This window comes from Nyctereutes procyonoides, unplaced genomic scaffold (genome assembly GCF_905146905.1).
Source record: "Nyctereutes procyonoides isolate TBG_1078 unplaced genomic scaffold, NYPRO_anot_genome, whole genome shotgun sequence".
Lineage (NCBI taxonomy): Eukaryota > Metazoa > Chordata > Mammalia > Carnivora > Canidae > Nyctereutes > Nyctereutes procyonoides.
The window spans coordinates 15,691,423-15,713,132 of record NW_026575120.1 but is presented as its reverse complement, the minus strand read 5'-3'; the positions used below and the strand labels follow the sequence as shown (position 1 = coordinate 15,713,132).

The following is a 21,710-nucleotide window of genomic DNA, read 5'->3' as shown; positions in this document are numbered from 1 at the left end:
TTTTTTGATTGGTTACAGATCTGACTATAACATAACTACATAGCATTGCAGTTTAAAATATAACAGTGAGCTTTAATCATGGTATTGGATTTATTATAAAGTGTTTCTCATGCCTACTGATAATTTAGTGCATACTAGTGCATACTAACAATTAGTATGACATAACTTTAAAAATAAGAAATGTAATATAAATACTCATAAGCATGCATTTCTTACAAGTAATTCATCTGTGGCATTTTATGTATAAGTATAAAGGTATATTTGTTATAGTAGAAATCTTCTATATATTCTTGTCATATCAGAACAATAAAATACAGGTTTTGAATCCTAGACAATCCAGCAATGCAAGTAGTTTTTTGTTTTTTCTTTTTTTCCATCTGTCTTGTCCATTGAAGATAACTGCTCTGAAAGAACAAATAAAAGGGGAAAAGTTACTTGTTTGACCAATCAATTTAAAAGTGGTTAATTCAACAAATAGCATGAGGTTATCCTAATTATAAGAGTTCTATCATGCAATTTATTTGTGACCAACTTCTGAATGCACAAATACTAAAGGATTAAACATTATTAGAAAAAATTTAAAATCACACCACAAAGAAGTTTTTAAATGGCAAAATGAGGTCATTTATACTTTATCATGTCATGGTATAGTTTGCAACATTGAAAATATTCTGCGATTCAATTTTATTATATGTAGCTATATGACTATCATCATTAATATATGTTTATATTATTTACATTTATTTAATATGTTAATTTTTTTTCATTTCTCTGTCTCTACCTTTCACCTTTAAACTATTTTATACTCACTGTGATATGATGGATTCTGTTGTCCTGGCTACTCTTTAGGTTCACTCTCACTTTCAAGTTGCCTATATGTTTCAAAATAAATATAGTCACTTAAAATTATATTTTCTTTAGGATTGTCCTATAAAACTCTGTATACAATATCAATTTTGAAAAATGTTTGAATTCCTATTTAGGATCTGAGGGCAGCCACTACTTGAGAATATCTTACCATTGAGGACATTTCTCAACTAGTATCTCAAGCTTAACTTGAGAAAAAAACACAGTAATACAATTTTACCTAAAAATGAACGAATAATTTTTCATAGTCATAACATTAGCTAAATAGCTTTAAGTTTTCCTGTGATTCATCTTCTTACATATTTATTCCTACACATTTTCATAGCTCTTTCCCCTAAAGATATTTGATATCAGTCTTTCCACAATAAAGTCCTCCAACATATGAATATTACTTTAATATTGAATTATGTTAACTACACACTGCATATTATTCAGTAATTTTACATAAACTTTTCAAAACATTTCTGTGAAATGTGTTGTTCTCTTTTCATTGATATCTTATCAATTTTAAATATTTTAATAAAATTTACCTTATGTTAAATAAAATGAATAATACAGATATAAAAATTCAAAAGCAGAAACTATTTTATAGCAATTTCTCTGAAGAAAACTAAACAATTTTAATATTATTTTTATTTTTGAGGCATATCATCAGATGTTTCTAAGGTTTTTTTAATGAAAAACCATTTGTCTTATTTTTTCTGAAGATTAGCTTTTACTATAATTCAGATTTTTTCATTCTAACTATTATTTATTGACTTTTAACTTTTTCTATCTCTGGTTGCCCTACTCTCAACTTATTTAACTGCCTAAAGGGCTAACTACTCTTTTAGATTTATCTGCTTTCTTTTAGTAAGATAATAAACACAAAATACTTTGAAATGTATAACTATTAAAAAATAATGTTCATATATATTTAATAATTAAGATCAAATAATAAAAGGAAGTAAATAATCATTAAACTAGAAGTCATTTCCACTTAATTTTACCCCAGCAGAGTTCAAGTTGTTATAAGACTAAAACTGCTGACCTTTGAAAAAATTCTGTTAACCACTATACTAATATCAACATATTAAGTATTTTGTTTTCATGTAGAGATAAAATTTAAATCTGAATTATTAGTTACATCATGATGATATTTTTAATGTTATATATATCTCTACAAATTATAAAAGTAATGAATCTTAAATATTAAATCAATATACTCATCACTTGTATACTCCTCAGTTCTCCATTTTTTCCTTTGGAAATAAACTTTTACCAGTATGATGATCAGTACAGAGAGAATAATGAGAAAAGGAATTAGTAAGAAAAATGGCCATTTTGTAGATTTGCCATGGTAAACATTCTCAACGTAGCGTCTTTCTGGGAGAGAAAACATCAGTGATTTAAAAGCAATTACCAGGAATATAATAAAGACATTTCTATATTTTAATATGACTATCAGCACAAAATTTTTAACTCTTGTATAATGTTATAATTAACATGTTTTTAAATGAAGTAGATAAGTTAACAGCATTTAAATGTGCTCCAGAATTTTTTTCTTCCATAATAGTCCTATTATTTGCTTTATCATTGAGAACCTTTTATTTAATACTCTTTTCAGAATAGTTTAATAATTAATATAGATGAAAAGAAAGTGTGACCCCTGGAAAAAAAGAATTTTTCTCAATACCCTATTTTTAGTAAGAGATACTGCTGTGAATGTTGTAAAATTTTCCTGAGGTCCAAAGTACTTTTCTTTTATTGCATTGATACGTATCATCAACATCTTATCTAATAAAATTTACTTTATGTTAAATAAAATGAATAGTACAGATATAAAAATTGCTTATTCCAACATCGTGTGGGTATTTCTCTGCTTCTTTCAAGAAGATATATAGTGTTCATTTATGTTCAGATTTATGATTTATTTCATATAAATTGTTAAATGAGTTGAGATTTTAAGGGTCATTTGATCTTATGTGAATATTCAATTATTACAGAAGAATGTTTTGAACTAATTTTCCTTCTTCATGGAACTATCTGTATTTTTCTTGAAAAATTGATTAACCATATAACAATGGGCATATTTCTGCTTCCCTATTCCATTCCATTGATCTAACTGTATATCTATCATTTACCAATGCCACATTGTCTTCATTAGTGTAACTATATGCTAAATCTATAACATAGTATATTCAATATAAGGGCAATAGACTAAGGTGTCTTTCTTTGTTGTTCTTTTTCTATTCTGAGCACTTTGGCAAATACTGTAGAATCAAATTGTTAATATATAAAAAGTTGCATGCCTTTATGATTGGGTTTTTCAATCTATAAATTTTGTGAGACTTGCCATCTTAACAATAATACACCTTCCAATGGGTAAACATGGCATATTTCTCCAATTGTTTTTGTTTAACATCTGTCTACATTTCTGTTTTAGTTTCAGTGTAAAGGTATTACATATATTTTGTTAAATTTATTTCTAAAATTTATATTTTAATAGTGTCCTAAATGGTACTGATTTTGATTTCCATTTACAGCTGCTATTATATAGCAATACTACAGACTTCTGTTTGCTTCAAGTTTTCATTTAAAGTCTAATTAGTTAACATACAGTATAATGGCAGTTTCAGGAGTAGAATTTAGTGATTCATTATCACATCGAGTGCTCAACACAAGTGCCCTCTTAATAACCATCACCCACTTAGTCCATGTCCCACCCACCGTCCTTCCAGAACCCTGTTTGTTTTCTCTAGTTAAGAATCTCTTTTCAAAAAGAAACTCTCATATGGTTTACCTTCCTTTAATTTCTCCCCTCCCCCAATGTTCATCTGTTTTGTTTCTTCATTAGTTATTATTGTCTTCTCATGTTTTATCATAGATTACTTATAATCACCTACTGGAAATCTTTACAATCTACCTGGAAACCTTGCTGACCAGAACCAATGAATTTTATTTTCCACTTTACCACAGGCTGCAGTGATTTAAACTATTTACCACTTCATAATAAATGTCCTATTTCTCCAACTTTTAATAACATGTTTTTGAATTGTCTTTGGATTGCTCACCAACAGTATTCTCAAGACAATTTCAACACATAATAAATGTCTTCAACAGTTTCCTAGGGATCCCTGGGTGGCGCCGCGGTTTAGCGCCTGCCTTTGGCCCAGGGCGCGATCCTGGAGACCCGGGATCGAATCCCACGTCGGGCTCCCGGTGCATGAAGCCTGCTTCTCCCTCTGCCTCTCTCTCTCTCTCTCTCTCTCTCTCTCTCTGTGTGACTATCATAAATAAATAAATAATAATAATAAAAAAACAGTTTCCTAGAGGTCTTTTTATGTTCTGTGCACCATTCAGTTCCAAAGCTAATGCCACGTCTTAGGTTCTTTTTATATAAATACACCATCTGAATACCATATTGTTTTCTATATTATATATATAAATATATATTGTTTACGGATAGGAGAGAGAGAGAGAGAAAGATGTGTAGGAAACTTATCCCAAATGTAGTAATTTAGAACAACCATTTAATTTTGTTCATTTTGTGTGGCATGAATTTGAGGATTTTGCATTTTCATGTATCAATGTAATCACATTTCAAACAGGAAAGATGATTTTCTGCACAATGAGTGTTCTAATAATGAGAGTTTCAAGAAAGAGTATTCTAAAAGACCCAGTCAGAATCTCACATATACATGCTATTGATCAATTACATTGTAAGGTCAACCTGGAATGATATGTGTATGCTCAAAATATGCTTTTTTTTAAAATATTTTATTTATTTATTCATAGAGACGCAGAGAGAGAGAGAGAGAGAGAGAGAGAGAGAGAGAGGCAGAGACAGAAGCAGGCACCATGCAGAGAGCCTGACATGGGACTCGATCCAGGGTCTCCAGGATCATGCCCTGGGCTGTAGGTGGTGCTAAACTGCTGTGCCACCAGGGCTGCCCCAAAATATGCTTTAATTATCTGTTAATTTAGGTTTTTATGTAGAGTTTGACCCTAAGCATCATTGGATATACTGCATTATTCTAAAACCCATCCCTCTTTGGAAAAAAAGAAATGTAGGAAACTACTTCAAACTTCTACTTATAATTGGCTAATAGGAATAACTGGCTAACATTTGCAGGGTCAGAATAGGTCAGAAATATTAAAGATATTTATTCCCCAATCTCTGCAGCATCTCCCATAGTGGCTGCACACGCTCTACAGCTCCAACTTCTGCTGGGCAGTACTCTCCCTGTGACTTAGATCCTGATATGTGGCCCTGACCATAGTTACATGTCATGAAGGTGCCTCGGATTCTGGTTCTAGTAATAATGCCTCCTTTCATTGTCCTTTTAGCCCTAAGAAGTAGTAGTGGATCCCTCTGTTGCCTCAAGATTCTCTGATTGGCTTTCAACTCTGCCATTATGTGTTAGCCTTATATTGAATATCTTCTGTGTGAAGGACTAAAATGATTTCTATTTCCCTGTCTGGGCCTTTACTGATATATCTTATTTATGATATATGTTATGTATGTTATATTATTCTCTATGGTAAAACATAAACCAGCTTTATATGTTTTACTATTTGATGTCCATACATAATCTAAATATAGATTGGTAGGCAAATAAATAAAATTTTATTTTATTAAATTTAATAAATTAAAATGTTGTTTTAATTATGTTTTCAATTTGCTATTAATACTTACCAGAACTGAGTTGGGCAAGTTGAGGTGGAAAATTGCCACTGTCAACACTCCCACCAATCCATGCATCATCAGTATTTTGGCAATTAGGAGGCAAATATGAAGGATTACAATGACAGTTTTTTTTATTATTGCATATCTGAAACCAGGAAAAATATCACCTTATGAGATAGGTAGCTATAATTATTTGTGTTCCAGTAGAATTTTAAAATAATACTTAGGTCAGATAAGGGCAATCTTTTTACATGGTTTATGAATATATAAATGTGCGTGTGTGTGTGTGTGTGTGTGTGTTTAGTTATATGTTTGCTTTCTAGGATTATTCACAATGAGTTTTATTCTCCCATCATATTACTGGTACTTACACCCCGTTCATTGCATTTGCTTGGAGTACAATCATAATCCAAGTACCCAGCATCTACACATTCTTGGTTCTTGCAAACCTAAAAGGAAAATAAGCCAAAGTAAATTAACTGAAATAACATTTGTATTTGACATTTTACTAAAAGAATTCTATATATTCTTATATAAGGATATTCATTTAGCAATAAGTGAAATATACTAAGTGATTAATTTATAGGGCTACTATGTTTCCAGCACTAGATGAGACTCTGATTATCTGATAGTAAAGAAAACAACAAAAGTATCTTCCCTTCTTATAGCGGGTTAAAAAGTACAGACATCAAATAAATAAAGTGATGATAAATATGTCATAAATACTATAATGAAAAAATAGTCTTATGAAAGATTAAAGTACAGGCAATTTATCTGATATGTGAGAACTGTTCTCATATCATATGTTCTCATATCATATATCACATATATCATAACTGTCTTATCAAACCTGGATGTTGAACAAGACTTAGTCAAGAATAGAAATGAGAGGGGATCCCTGGGCTGCTCAGCGGTTTGGCGCCTGCCTTTGGCCCAGCGCGTGATCCTGGAGTCCCGGGATCGAGTCCCGCATAGGGCTCCTGGGATCGAGTCCCGCGTAGGGCCCCCAGCATGGAGCCTGCTTCTCCCTCCTCCTGTGTCTCTGCCTCTCTCTCTCTCTCTCTATCTATCTCTATTTCTATCTCTCTCATGAATATATATATATAAAAAAAGAATAGAAATGAAGAATGCCTGGGTGGCACAGTTGGTTAAGCTTCCGACTCTTGGTTTCAGCTCAGGCCTGATCTCAGGGTCCTGAGACAAGCCTGCATCAGGCTTCATGCTCAGTGTGGAGTCTGCTTGAGTTTCTCTCTCCCTCTACCTCTTCCCCCCTAAAATAAATAAATCTTTTTTAAAAAAGAATAGAAATGAAACACAAAGTACTTATAGGAAAAGAAATATTTAAAATGACCCTACGTTGAAAGATAGTATAGAAATTTGAGAAATATTAACAGCAGTGTAGCTGTTACACAGAGAATAGCCATTCAATCATTAAATCACTATGTATTTGAGTCCTACAATGTGCCTACCCTAAAAACACACCAGTGAACAACAAAAAAATTCTCATATTGTTCATATGCAGTGAGAGATACAGAAATACAATACTAAATTTATTTGTAAAAGGGCAGGTATGATGTGATAGAAATTGTTATGGCAGGACTGTGTAAGCCGAAAGTAGGCCTATAACCTACAAGCAACTCATTATATTTAGAGATTTTATTGGAAGATGGAAAGCTGATAAAAGTAGGTTTTTGAAAGAGGATGGGAAGAGCAAGAGAAAATGTAGGATACCATTACAGTAGTCCAAGAAAATGATAACCATAGAGTGAAACTGAGTGGCTGTGGTGTGAAAATCTGTGGTTGTATTTGAGATATAATTTAGAAATTTAAATCATTTAAGTTTAATTATAATTATGAATTTTATATAGAGAATGAAAAGGGAGACAGATCAATGACACTAAGTTTCCTGGCTTATCTAACACTTTGGTGGTGGTACAATCAATTGAGGTAGAGAAAGCTAAGCAGAAAACTCAAAAGTGCAGCAATTACTTTTCGAAATTTCTTTCAACTATGCTTCATATTTTTAAAAAATTTTAAAATTTACTGCCCTCATAGAAAGGTTCTGCATGATATGGTGAACATATAATTGGAAATAGTTTTTCTAAAAATGTTTTCAAAATAATATTGTCAATATTTCTTTGGAATTCTTTCCTCTTGAAAATATATGATCAAAATATACTATTTATAAAGATTTGATCTATTTATTTTAGAGAGAGAATGGGTGGGGGAGGGGGTAGGACAAGAAAGAAAACTCCACTCTCAATGCGGAGTCCAACATCAGGCTGAAACCAAGGGGCAGATGCTTAACTGACTAAGCCATCCAGGTACTCCCATAATATGTGAATTTTTAAACCCAGAGAATGAATCTGCTCAAATAGGTTTTGCAAAAATTACTGAATGTGGAAAAATATATCATTAAAAGTGTTTGATAATTGTAGCAACTCATACCTCTGCTCAAGACTTAGAAGGATATATACTGATGTTAAATGGATGGCCAGGTTATTCTGAGGGGTTATGGTAAGAGTATAAAACTTCTAGCTCTGGTTACAGACTAGTGTTGCTATAGTTAGAGATATATGTGTTCTGTATAAATGACACATTAACATCTAATTAGCACTTGTGCAGAGAAGTTAAATATGTAATTTGCAGAGCTGTTGTCCAGAAGAAGATAAACTTAACTCTCAGAACCATTAAATAAATTCTTTGAACCAGAGAAGAAAAAAGTTGAAAAGATATTGTTGATATTATGGGTATCTATTACTGCAATGATTTTATTTTATTTTATTTTATTTTTTTGCTTAAACATGCTTACTTCAGTAGTGCCATGCAGAAAGGCTAGAAAAATATTATCTGAAGTGATGAGCTAGCTACAAAACCACAGAAGTTCTTTATCACCATATAATAATAACATAAAGAAAACAATGTTTTTTCACTAAAGTCTTTGAAATAGATTTTCAGAAATGTGGCTGTAGATAAGAAAATGATGCAGCTTCCTATTTCTCTTACTATGATAGAATAAGATTCTGTTGAAATCTTCTTGTACAGAGAACTTAAAATGGAGGATAAAATAAATGATGTACACATATTCTTTAAAAAAAACACATGCCTATACTAGAGATAAAATAAACATTATTTTTAGGTTCTCAAAATAATGAGACATTGTGGTTCCACAAAACTAACCAGAAACTGAAGCCAATATTCCTCCACTGGCCATCAGTGACCAAGCACATAGGCTTTAAATGATCATATTTACCCTGCACCAGTGACAGAATAACAAGCAGACTTTACCAAATACTGAAAAAATAATCTGGAGAGTTGCTCAGTATAATGGTGCACTAAGAAGTCTCAAGTTCTTGTTCTCCCTTGGAGATATTTTTTAAAAGAAGAAGAAAAGCTGGCTAAAATAACCAATAGGAACTCTAGAAACAGTCAATGGTCAACAGCAACCAAGAAAATGCCCAATCAAGAAATAGCCACATTCAAAATGGTGGAAAAATGAGTGAGATGTTTGATCAAATTTTCCCCACTCCTTCCCCAACATGGCACAGTCTTGGTCTGGAGGAGGAAACTGCTTAGGTCACAATTATTTCCTTTGAACTGAAGGGAGCAGTGGAAACCTAGTTTTCAATATTATAATATTTCTAGGAACTGCCTGAAGGACTGGTCTCTGCTTCACCTAACTTGAATCTCAAATAGAGAGAAGCAATGAACACTGCTCAGGAAAGCTGCAAGGAGACTAAGATTCTCAGACAGACACCTGGGGCAAAAGATTATGCATAAAACACACAATAGACTATTTAAGCACCAAGGAGAGGCTGGTATGAGACTGTTTGGAAAAATGGTACATTTGAAAGCATTCGTGTATGTGAGAAAAGGAAAAAGCCAAAAGGAAGATCAGGAAGGATGCATAATCACAAAAGTTCTGAAAAGACCACAAGCACTCTCTCTTCTCAGGCTGATTGCAAGGCTCAGAGCATCCCCCAACTGCCCTAACACAGAGCCAGTCTACAGACAGTAGAAGTGTCTGTTTTTACAAAAGTCCAATGTAAAAAAAAAAAAATTAAAATGCAGAAAAAGAAACAGGAAAACATGTCCCACTCAAAAGAAAAAAACAAAGTGATATAATGGTATTTTAATAACCATACTAAAAGGGTGCTTGGGTGGCTCAGTTGGTTAAGCATCTGACTCTTGATTTAGGCTCAGGTCATAATCTCATGGTCATGAGATCAAGCCCTGCACTGGGCTCCATGCTCAGTATTGAGCTTGCTTAAATTTCTCTCTCTCTCCCTCTCCCTTTGGCCCTCCCACCACTTGTAGTCTCTCCTCTAAAAATAAAAATGCTGAAAAGCTAAATAAAAACATGGATTGAAAATGACCAAAAATCAGAAAAATTCCATATGAATTAAATAAAAATATCAACAGAGAGAGCAAATATAAATAGCAATCCAAAAATTATGATACTGAAACATACAACAGCTAAATTTAAAAGTTCAATATATGGGTTCAACAACAAATTTTGGTTGGCAGAAGAAAGAATCAGTGATTTAATGATAGGGTATTTTACATTTTGAAGTATTAGAAAGAAAAAAAGAACAAAGAAAAATGAACAAAACCAATGGGACTTATGAAATACCATTAGGCAAATCAAATACATATTATGGGAGTTTCTGAAGTAGATGAGAAAAAAAAGGGGGCAAGGAGATTACTTGAAGAAATGATGGCTGAAAACCAAAAATGATGGCCCCATGTTTGAAGAATAACATAGATCTAAAAATTCTAGGAGTCCAGTGAACTCCAGTAAGACAAATGCAAACAGACTCATACCAAAGCACATTACAATCAAATTCAAATGACAAAGAAACAAAGAGAATCTTAAAAACTGCAAGTGAAAAAGTAATCACCATGTACAAGGGATCCTAAACAAGATTACAATAGGTTATTCAGAAAAACTTTGAGGCCAGAAGGCAGTGGACTGATATATTGGAAGTACTAAATGGAGAAAAAAAAGCTCTGACAACTGAGAATTCTATATCCAACAAAACTCTCCTGAATTTGATGGGGGAGATGAATACTTTCTCAAATTAAAAAGAAACAAACTTTAAAAAGTTGAGGGTACTTAATATCATAAAATTTAGCCTACAAAAAATACTAAAGGGAGTCCTACAGGAGGAATAAAAGGTTGCTAGTCTGTAACTAGATTTTAGAGAAATAAAGGTCTGTGGTAAAGTTAAATAAATGGTGAAAGTATAAAAACCAGTAATATTGTAATTTTCATTTAGAACTCAAATTTGAGGGATGCCTGGGTGGCTCTGTGGTTGAATGCCTGCCTCCAGCTCAGGTTGTGATCCAGGTGTCCTGAGATCAAGTCCCACATTGGGATCCCTGCAGAGAACCTGCTTCTCCCTCTGCCTGTGTCTCTGCTGCTCTCTGTGTGTCTCTCGTGAATAAATAAAATCTTAAAATAACTCAAATTTGAAAATTTCTATGACTTTAAAAGATAAATACATAAAATTAAATAATTATGAATCTATTTTAATGTATATAAAGTATATAAAATATAATTTTGAAATCAAAAACAAGTGTGGAAGGAAAAACTGTACAAGAGTGGAGGTTTGTATGTACTTGAAGTTAATTTGGTATCATTTCAAATCAGATTGTTGTAACTTTAGGAAGATATGTGTAATTCCATGGTAACCACAGAGAAAATATTTATAAAATATACACTAAAGGAAGAAGAGAATCAAAACATGTCACTACAAAACATGAACTAAACAAGAGTGAAATTGGTAATGGGGAAATGAGATTCAAAAAGCTATTATAAAAATACCAACAACAACAACAAAAAAAAGTAAAAGAAAGTCCTTCTCTATCAGTAATTACATTAATGTTAATGGATTAAATTTCCCACTCAAACTCCATGGATTGACAGAATGGGAAAACACTGCTCAAAATATGCTTAATATTCTTTCTATGCAAGAAACTCACTTAATAGCCAATGACACAAATACATTGAAAGGATGTAAAAATATATTCCATGCAAATAGTAACAAAAGGGAATGGAAATGGCTATAATAATATCAGACAACATAGATATTTTTTTAAAAAAGGTTTTTATTTATTTATTCATGAGAGACACAAAGACAGAGAGGCAGAGACACAGACAGAGGGAGAAGCAGGCTCCATGCAGGGGGCCTGATGTGGGACTCACTCCAGGATCTCCAGGATCACGCCCTGGGCTGAAGGCAGGCACTAAACTGCTGAGCCACCCAGGCTGCCCCAGACAACATAGATCTTAAATCAACCATTACAATAAAAAAAGTTCTAGATTAATGTTCTAGATTAATAAGTGATCAAATTAATCAGAAAACATACAAATTATAGACATGTGTATACCAAACATCAGAGCTCCAAAATATATGGCACAGAGAGAACTGCTGGGGAAATAGACAGCTCTACAATAATAATGGCCTTTAATATCCCACCTTTGAAAAGAAGATCAATAAGAAAACAGAGGATTTGAACAACACTATCTATCAATTGGATCTAAAAGGCATATATAGAAAATTGCCTGACAACAGCAGATACACATTTGTCTCAACTGCACATGAACATTGCTTAAATTAGGCCATATGTTAATTACAAAATGAGTCAATAAATTTAGACTAAAATCATACAAAGTACTTTTTCTGGTTAGAGTAAAGTAAAACTACAAATTAAAAGCAGAAGGAACACTGGAAAATTTAAAAATATATGGAAATTATTACATTTTAATAAAAAATTGGTCAACAAAGGACACAAGGGAAATTATAAATTATTCTCAAACAAATTAAAAATGCAATACACCAAATCTGTGAGATGCAGAAAAATGCTGTTGACAGTCATTTTTAACTATAAATCAGCATGTTAAAAATTAAAAAGTATTTTAAATCAACAACTTGAATTTGCACTATCAATCAATCAATAAATGAATGAATAAACAAACCTAAAGATAACAGAAGTAAGAAAATAATAAAGAATAGAACAGAAACAAAAGAAAATTTAGAGAAAAAAAAAGACCAATAAAATTGAAAAAAACTTTTACCTAGGAAGACTAAAATAAATAATTTTCAAATAATTAAATTACAGATGAAGATGGGACATTGCTATCAATTTTACAGAAATAACAAGCTTTATACGATCAAAAACTGAAAGCCAACATTTGAATAAGATAACAAAATGGGGGATCCCTGGATGGCTCAGCGGTTTAGCGCCGCCTTCGGCCCAGATCTTGATCCTGGAGTCCCAGGATTGAGTCCCACATCAGGCTCCCTGTGTGAACCCTGCTTCTCTCTGTGTGTTTCTGCCTCTCTCTCTCTCTCTGTGTGTGTGTGTCTCTCACGAATAAATAAATAAAATCTTTTAAAACAAAGATAATAAAATGAACACATTTTTTAGGAACACCCCATCTACCAACACTGAATCACAAAGACATAGAAAGTCTGACTAGACCTATAACTCATAAATAGATTAAATCAGTAATCAAAATCCTTTAAACAAAGAAAATTCCTGGACCAGATAGCTTCACTGGTGAATTTTACCAAATATTTACAGAAGAGTTAGATCTATTTTTGTCAAACTCTTCCAACAAATACAAGAGGGCATACACCCAGATGCATTCTATGAGGCCAGAATTACACTAATATAAGAGCCAAGGACACAATAATAATGGAAAATTACAACCAAATATTATGAACATTAATGCAATGTCCACAACAAAACACAAGTAACAGAATTCAACAGAATGTTAAAAAAAATTCTGTATTATGACCAAGTGGGAATAATTCATGTAATGTGAGAATGACTCAACATACAAAAATTAATGTAATATACCACATTAAAGGACTAAAAGGGAAAAAAATCACACAACCATCTCCATTGAAGCAGAAAAATTGACAAAATTTAACATTTTTTAAAATTATAAAAAAAATCTAACAAATTAAGAATAGAAGAAAACTCCCTCAATATAGTAAGGACTATCTATAAAGAACATACAGCTGTACTTCCAGGGAAGATGACAGAATTGGAGAATCCTAAGTGCACCGCATCCCATGGATACAACTAAATAACTCAGTATAAATAATCCAGAAAATGATCCAAAGACCAGCAGAACAGACTTTCCACATTCGAAATGTAGAGAAGAGACCATCTCAGAGAAGGTATGAAGGACAGAGATATGGACCAGAGCTAAACAGCCCTGTGAGACTGACCACAGGAAGGACAGACATCTCAGGTGTGGAGAGAAGAAACAGACCCTCACACCAGAAAGCTCAGGCATGGGAGATTCATATGAGAAAGACAAATCCCCATAATATTTGGCTTTAAAAACCAGAGAGCGTAACTTCATAAGAGTTTACAATCAGTGGGGCTTAATACCTGGAACTTTAAAAATCACTGGGCTTGGCTCTGGGAGAGCCTTTGAAAGGTGAGAGGAATTTGAGTCCCAGCCCTTAAGGAGAAGGCACAACAAACAGTGTAGAAGGAGATGGAGCATAGAAAGCAGTTTTAAAAACACCTGGGTTATACAAGGGGGATATTTATTTACTAATCTCAGAGCCTGAGCTGGAGTGGAGGGATCTTTGAGATACTTCTCCAGGAACAACGGAGCTGGCAGACACCATTTCCCTCCTTTGCCCCACACCCTAGATATACAGACACCTGTGGGAAACAATGCAGCAAAACACTAGTTTGCTAAAAGGCCTCTCTGCCCCAGTATTCTACTGCAGACATGCCCTTTCCAGCCAGATCTTATGCCAGGTTTCTTCCCATAGTTCCTGACACTGCACACCTTGCTCCTGAGTTACCGTGCAAACTTGTCCCCTCAATATTCCCTTGACCAGAGCCCATCCAAAGTGGTACCACAAACCTGGCAGTGTGCAAGCTGTCCCAACAGGGGCCAGTGCCACTCCAAAGTGAGTCCAGCTCTGGGGAGAGAAGAAGGCATCTGGTCTGACTGCAGGCCCTGACCACCAAGCTTCTCAGGGGACAACACAGGGAAAGTGTCCTGCAATTTGATGCTAACATATCTCTGGGAAACTCCTGGTATGACCCAACTCAAGCCCAAGATAGCCCCAAATTTGCCTCCTGACAGCACAGGGACCAAATCCTGCCCATACAGGCAAAGAGAACTAAGGCAGGTGACTGAACTGAAGGGAAAACCAGCTTAACCATAATAGTAGGTACATACAACAAACAAAGGAGATACCCTTGATGCACTAGGTTCTTGTAAACAGGGGACATTGCACTGCAGGGCACTATAGGACCTTTTCTTTGTAAAGCCACTACTTTCTAGAGAAGGACACCTAGCTTCCTTTCCTAACACATAGAAACAGAGAGGTAGACAAATATGAGAAGACAGAGGAATATTTCCCAAATGAAAGAATGGGACAAAAATCACAGCAAGACACCTAGATGAAATGGAGAGAAGTAATATGTCTGAAAGAGAATTTAAATTAATAATCATAAAGATACTTACTGGACTTGAAAAAAAGAGTGGAGGACATCAGTTAGACCCTTAACAAAGAGTTAGAAAACAAAAAATAAATCCGAGATGAAGAATTCAATAACTGATGGGATCCCTGGGTGGCGCAGCGGTTTGGCGCCTGCCTTTGGCCCAGGGCGCGATCCTGGAGACCCGGGATCGAATCCCACATCGGGCTCCCGGTGCATGGAGCCTGCTTCTCCCTCTGCCTGTGTCTCTGCCTCTCTCTCTCTCTCTCTCTCTGTGACTATCATAAATAAATAAAAATTTAAAAATTATTTAAAAAAAAGAATTCAATAGCTGAACTTAAAAATGCACTAGACAGAATAGTAGACTATAGGAAGGAGAAGAATGAATCTGCAACCTGGAGAAAAGAGTAATGTAAAGTGATCAAGTGAATAAGAGAGAAAAAAAATAATAACAAATGAAAATACGGAACTGGGCAACATCTAAAAGTATAATTACATTTGCATTATGGGATCTCAGAGGAGAGAGAAAAGGCAGTAGAAAATTTATTTGAAGAAATAATGGTAGACAACTTCCAGAATCTAGGAAAGGGAACAAAACTCCAGACCCAGTAGGTATAAGTGGTCCCCACCAAATCATTCTGAGAAGGTCCACACCAAAAGACATGGTAATTAAAATGGCAAAAAGGAGTGATAAAGATAATTTTAAAATGAGCAAGAGAAAAGAAAATGGTTATGTATAAAAGAAATCCCATAAGACTATCAGTTGATTATTCAGCAGAAATTTTGCAGGCCAGAGAAGAGTGGCATGATATATTCAAAACTGAAGAAAAAAAGGCTGTGACCACAAACATTCAATCCAGCAGACCTATCATTCAGAATAGAAGGAGAGATAGTTTCCCAGATAAACAAAAATTAAAGGAATTAAAGGACACTAAACTAATCCTATGAGAAGTGTTAAAGGGGATTCTTTGAGTGGAAAGGGAAAAAAATAAGTAGGAGAAAAAAATAGGAAGTACAAAAGCAATAAAAATAAGTATATCTATAAAAATGAGTCAAGGGATTCACAAAATAAAAGGATGTAAAGGATGATACTATATATATAAAGTTTAGAGATATTAAATAATGGGTTCAAACTTAAGCAACCATCAACTTAATATAGACAGATATGCAGATATGCTATGCAACTTAATATAGACAGATATGCAACTTAATATAGACAGATATGCAGAGGATGCTATATATAAATGTAATGGTTGCCACCAATCAAAAACCAGTAACAGAGCTGCAAAAAATAAAAAGGAATCCAAATATATCACAAAAGAAGAAAGCAAGAGAGGGAACAGTGAAGAAATAAAAAAAAAACGGCCATTATACAAGTAACAAAATGGTAATAAGTACATACCTATCAATTATTTTGAATGTAAATGGACTAAATGTTTAATCAAAAGATGCGGGGGGCATCTTGGTGGCTCTTGGTTGAACATCAAACTCAATTTCAACTCAGGTCATGCATGATCTTGGGGTCAGGATGGGGCCCCATGACAGGTTCCTTGCTCAGTAAGGAGAATGCTTCAGGATTCTCCCCCTCTGTTCCCCCCCCCACTCACTCTCTCTCCCTTTATTTTCTCTCTTTCTTTAAAATAATTTTTTTAAAAAGATATAAAGTGACAAAATGGATAAAAAGCACAATTTTTCTATATGCTGCCTACAAGAGACTCATTTCATACCTAAAGACCAATGCAGATTGAAAGTGAAAAAATGGAAAATCAGTTATTATAAAAATGGAAGTGAAAAGAAAGCCACAGTAACAATACTTATATTAGACAAAATAAAATTTTAAAAGAAGAACACTATATAATCATAAAGGGAACAATCCAACAAGAAGAGAAAGTAATTATAAATATTTATGCAACTATCATGGGAGAATTCAAATATGTAAATCAGTTAATAACAAACATAAAGTAATCAATAGTAATACAACAATAGTAGGAGACAGTAACATTTCACTTACATCAATGGATAGATCATCCAAACAGAAATCAACAAGGAAACAATGGCTTTGAGTGGCACATTGGATCAGAGGGATCTAACAGATATATTCAGAACATTCCATCTTAAAACAGCAGAATACACATCTTTTTTCAAGACAATTAAAACATTGTCCAGAATATATTATATATAGGAACAAAACAAATATCAACAAACTCCAAAAGATCAAAGTCATACTACGTATCTTTCATCTTTTCTGACTACAATGCTATGAAACCAGGAATTAACCACAAGAAAAATCTGGACAGAACACAAATACATGGAGGTTAAATAACATGCAACTTAACAATGAATGGGTCAACTAAGAAATCAAAGTGTAAATTTAAAAATACATAGATATATACAAATGAAAACACATGGTCCAAAATCTTTGGGATGTAGCATAAGCTATTCTAAGAAGAAAGTTTGTAGCAATATAAGCCTACCTTAAGAAGCAAGAAAAATAAAAAAATTAACAATCAAATCTTACACCTAAATAAGCCAAAGAAAACAAACAAAACTCCAAACAAGTAGAAGAAAAAAAAATACAATAAAAATTAGAGCTGAAAAAATGAAATAGTAACTAAAAAAGTGAAACAGATCAGTGAAACCAGAAGCTGATTCTTTGAAAATACCAATAAAATTGATAAAACTTTATCCAGACTCATTATTACTTATCAGTAATAAAATAATAATAATAATAATAATTAATAATAATACTACAAAAGTTCAGGACGAGGGGCACCTGGGTGGTACAGTCGGTCAAGCACCTGCCTTCAGTTCAGATCATGATCTCGGGATCTCAAGATTAAGTCCTGTGTCAGGCTCTCTGCTCAGTGGGAAGTCTGCTTCTCCCTCTCCCTCTGCTCCTCCTCTGCTCATGCTTGTGCTCTCTCTCTCAAATAAATAAATACTTTTTTTAAAAATTTCAGGACCTCACAGAGGAATTCTACCAAACAATTAAAGATGGGTTAATACTTATTCTTCTCAAACTATTCTAAAAAAAGGGGGGGGGGAGGAAGGAAAATTTTCAAATCCGTTCTATGAGGTCAGCATTACCCTGATAACCAAACCAGATAAAGACACTCCAAAAAGAGAGATAAAGAGATAGAGAAAACTACAATTCAATATCTCTGATGAACATAGCTGCAAAAATCCTCAACAAAATGTTAACAAACTGAATCTAACTCTATATTTTTAAAAATCATTCACCACAATAAAGTGGGATTTATTCCCAGAATGCAGGAGTGGCTCAATATTCACAACTCAGTCAACGTGATATATCACATCAGTAAAAGAAAGCATAGAAACCATATGATCATTTCAATTGATGTAAAAAAAGCACGTGGCAAAGTACAGCATACATTAATAATAAAAACCCTCAACAGAGAAGGTTTAGAGGAAACATACCTCAAGATAACAAAGGCTGTATATGAAAACCCACAGCTAATACCATCCTCAACAGATAAAAGGTGACAGCTTTTCTCTCTATGATTTAAGCAATACAAAAATATCCACTCTCCCTACTTTTATTCAATGTAGTACTAGAAGTCCTAGCCACAGCAATCAGACAACAAAAATAAATAAAATTAGTAAGGAAGAAGTAAAACTTTTAATATCTGCAGATAACATAATACTATATACAGAAAACTATAAATAATCCATCAAAAACCTACAAAACTGATAAATGAATTCAGTAAGGTCACAGGATAAAAAGTTAATATATAGAAATCCATTGCATTTTATACACTGATAATGAAGTAACAAAAAAGAAATTAAGAAAAAAACCTTTACATTATATCAAAAATAATACCTTGTAATAAACCTGAAGGAGGTGAAAGAATTATATTCTGAAAACTATAATGATGAAAGAAATTGAAGTTGAAACAAATAGAAAGATATTCTGTGCTCATGGGTTGGGAGAACAAATATAGTTAAAATGTCATTACAATCTAAAGCAATCTACAGATTTAATGCAATCCCTATCTAAATATCAACAGCATTGGGCTACTTGGATGGCCCAGCTGGCTAGGTGATTGACTCTTGATTTGGGCTCAGGTCATGCTCTCAGGATCATGAAATTGAGCCCTAGGTCAGGCTCTCTGCTTAGAGTGGAGTCGGCTTAGGATTCTCTCTTCTTCTTCCTTTATCCCTTCCCACTCACAATCTCTTTCTCTAAAAACAAAAAATAAAAAATAAAAGACCAACAGGATTTTTCACAGAACTAGAACAAATAATGCTAAATTTGTATGGAGCCACATAAGACACCAAAAAGCCAAAGCAATCTTTTTTTTTTAAGATTTTATTTATTTATTCATGAGAGACACAGATAGAGGCAGAGATATACACAGAGGGAGGAGAAGCAGGCTCCACGCAGGAGCCTGATATGGGACCTGATCCTAGAACTCCAGGATCATGCCCTGAGCCAAAGGCAGATGCTCAACCACTGAGCCACCCAGGTGTTCCGAGCCAAGGCAATCTTTAAAGAAAAACAAAACTATAACCTCTGGAGATTTGAGTCCTTAGGTCTGAGATGGTGCCTGGGAATCTGTTTTTGTGAGCAGAGCTTCAGGTGATTCTTAAGGACCAAGCAGGTTTGGGAAATATTGGTGTTGTAGTTAATAACAAGGCTTTGATATCAGATGGATCTGGGTTCTAGTCACATTGCATTTGCTTGACAGCTGTGTGTTTTGAAGCACAGAAATAACCTCCTTAAGTGTTAGCTTCTTGTAATAGCAGTACTTACCTCTTAGAATTGAGAGGATTCAAAGAAATAACATATATAAAGAGTGAGGCCCACAATAAATATGCAATAAACATTATCCACTATACTCATATTCTATTTAACCATAATTAGATATTTGACCATTAATGGCCAATGATAGGAAAACTCACTTTGCTTTCTAGGTGGAGATGAGATTTTACAGGAAAGTCAGTAAGGGGCACTGACTGGCTTAGTTTGTAGAGCATGTAACCCTTGATCTTGGCGTCCTGAGTCTGAGCCCACTTTGGGTATAGAGTTTTTAAAAAGTTATATCATCAATAAGACCCATTTTTTAAAAAAAGATTTTATTTATTCATTTTTTCAGGTGCCCCACTTGTTTTTAAATGGACTATATAGAAAGTCTCTACTATGGACATTTTTCCTTTATTTACTTAGATTACTAGAAAGTCTTTACTATGGACATTTTTTTCTTTATTTACCTAGATTATTGGAGTTAAACACATTACCTTTCAGATGTATTTTAAGCATTTGTATTTTGTTTTGAGATGTAGATTCCTATTGTTATTAACCTTGAATTACTATTGCATCACTATTACTATTGAAACAAACTCCTAATTTTTCCCCCAAATTAATTCTTAAGTTCACATTGCCAGGTTAATTTGAAGTACCTTTTTAAGATGTGTAAAGTACACTATACTCTTATTAATATTCTCCTGTTCAAAATCTTCAGTAGAAACAAAAGCCAGGCCCCTTAAATCTCTCAAAAACCCACCAATCTTATTATCTTTATCTCCTGACACTATTCCAAGTTTACATATGAAAGAAACCAATGGGATTGATCCCTGTTTTGTGAAGAAGCTTTATCATTTCCTGCCTCTGAGTCTTCATTGTTCCTAGTTCCCATAGGACTCCATCTCATTCACTCACCCTATAACCCAATTCTAATATATTCTGCCTATGTAATTTCTTTTATTCAAAAAATAGAACTTGGGGCACCTTGGTGGCTTAGTGTTTGAGCATCTGCCTTTGGCTCAGGTCATGATCTCAGGGTCCTAGGATGGGCTCCCGCATTGGGCTCCCCTCGGGGATTCTGCTTCTCCTTCTGCCTATGTCTCTACCTCTCTCTGTGTCTCTCATGAATAAATAAATAATAAATATTTTTTAAAGGTAAAAATTAAAACAATTTTTTAAATATAAAGCAAAAACAACACTGGAGTTATCATAATCCCAGATTTCAAGATATATCACAAAGCTGTAGTAATTAAAACAGTATGGCACTGGCACAAAAATAGACACATAGATCAATGGAACAGAATGCCCAGAAATAAACCCATGACTGTATGGTCAATTAATCTTCAACAAAGGAGGCAAGAATATGAAAATGGGAAAAAGACAGTCTCTTCAATAAATAGTGGTAGAAGAACTGAACAGCTACATGCAAAAAAGAACAAATGTTGAGGATGTGAAGCTACTGTAACCCTTTTGCACTGGTGGCAGAAATGTAAAGTAGTAGAAAATAGTATGGGAGTTCCTCAAAAATTTCCCCCTCGCCCTCCCGGTGCGACCAGCCGACCGACCGGGTCTCACGCCCCGCCCCGCCCCGCCCGCTCCGCCGGCCGCACGGCGCGCCCGTGTCTCCGCCCCTCCGCGGGTCGACCAGCAAGCCGTGCCCTCGCGCCCGCCTCGATTCCCCGTGCGGGGGCACTCGAGTGGTTTGTGCCATCGCGACCGGCGCCTGATGACCCAGCGATTCCCCAGGTCTCACCCTTTTATCCTCTCCCCCCCCCCCCCCCCATGGATCTATTCGTGACAGACGCACAGAAGCAGAAACGTAGGCACGGGGAGAGGGGAGAAAGACGCACCGGACGGGAAACCCGATGCGGTACTCGGGGATCATGTCAAACAGAATTGCAATATGATCCAGAATGCCTTTAG

The 21,710-nt window shown here is 34.4% G+C and overlaps 1 protein-coding gene across 1 annotated transcript in view; it reads right to left on the bottom strand.

Annotated features, from left to right (window-relative positions):
- Positions 1–838: 838 nt before the first annotated feature.
- ADAM2 (ADAM metallopeptidase domain 2) overlaps positions 839–21,710 on the bottom strand; it is a 139,744-nt gene continuing 118,872 nt past the window's right edge. Inside the window, exons 17-20 of the mRNA XM_055335466.1 lie at positions 5,908–5,985; positions 5,546–5,681; positions 2,073–2,238; positions 839–872 (exon numbers count right to left, since the gene is read on the bottom strand). Of these exons, the coding sequence (XP_055191441.1) occupies positions 839–872; positions 2,073–2,238; positions 5,546–5,681; positions 5,908–5,985 (414 nt within the window). The remainder of the gene's footprint in view (positions 873–2,072; positions 2,239–5,545; positions 5,682–5,907; positions 5,986–21,710) is intronic.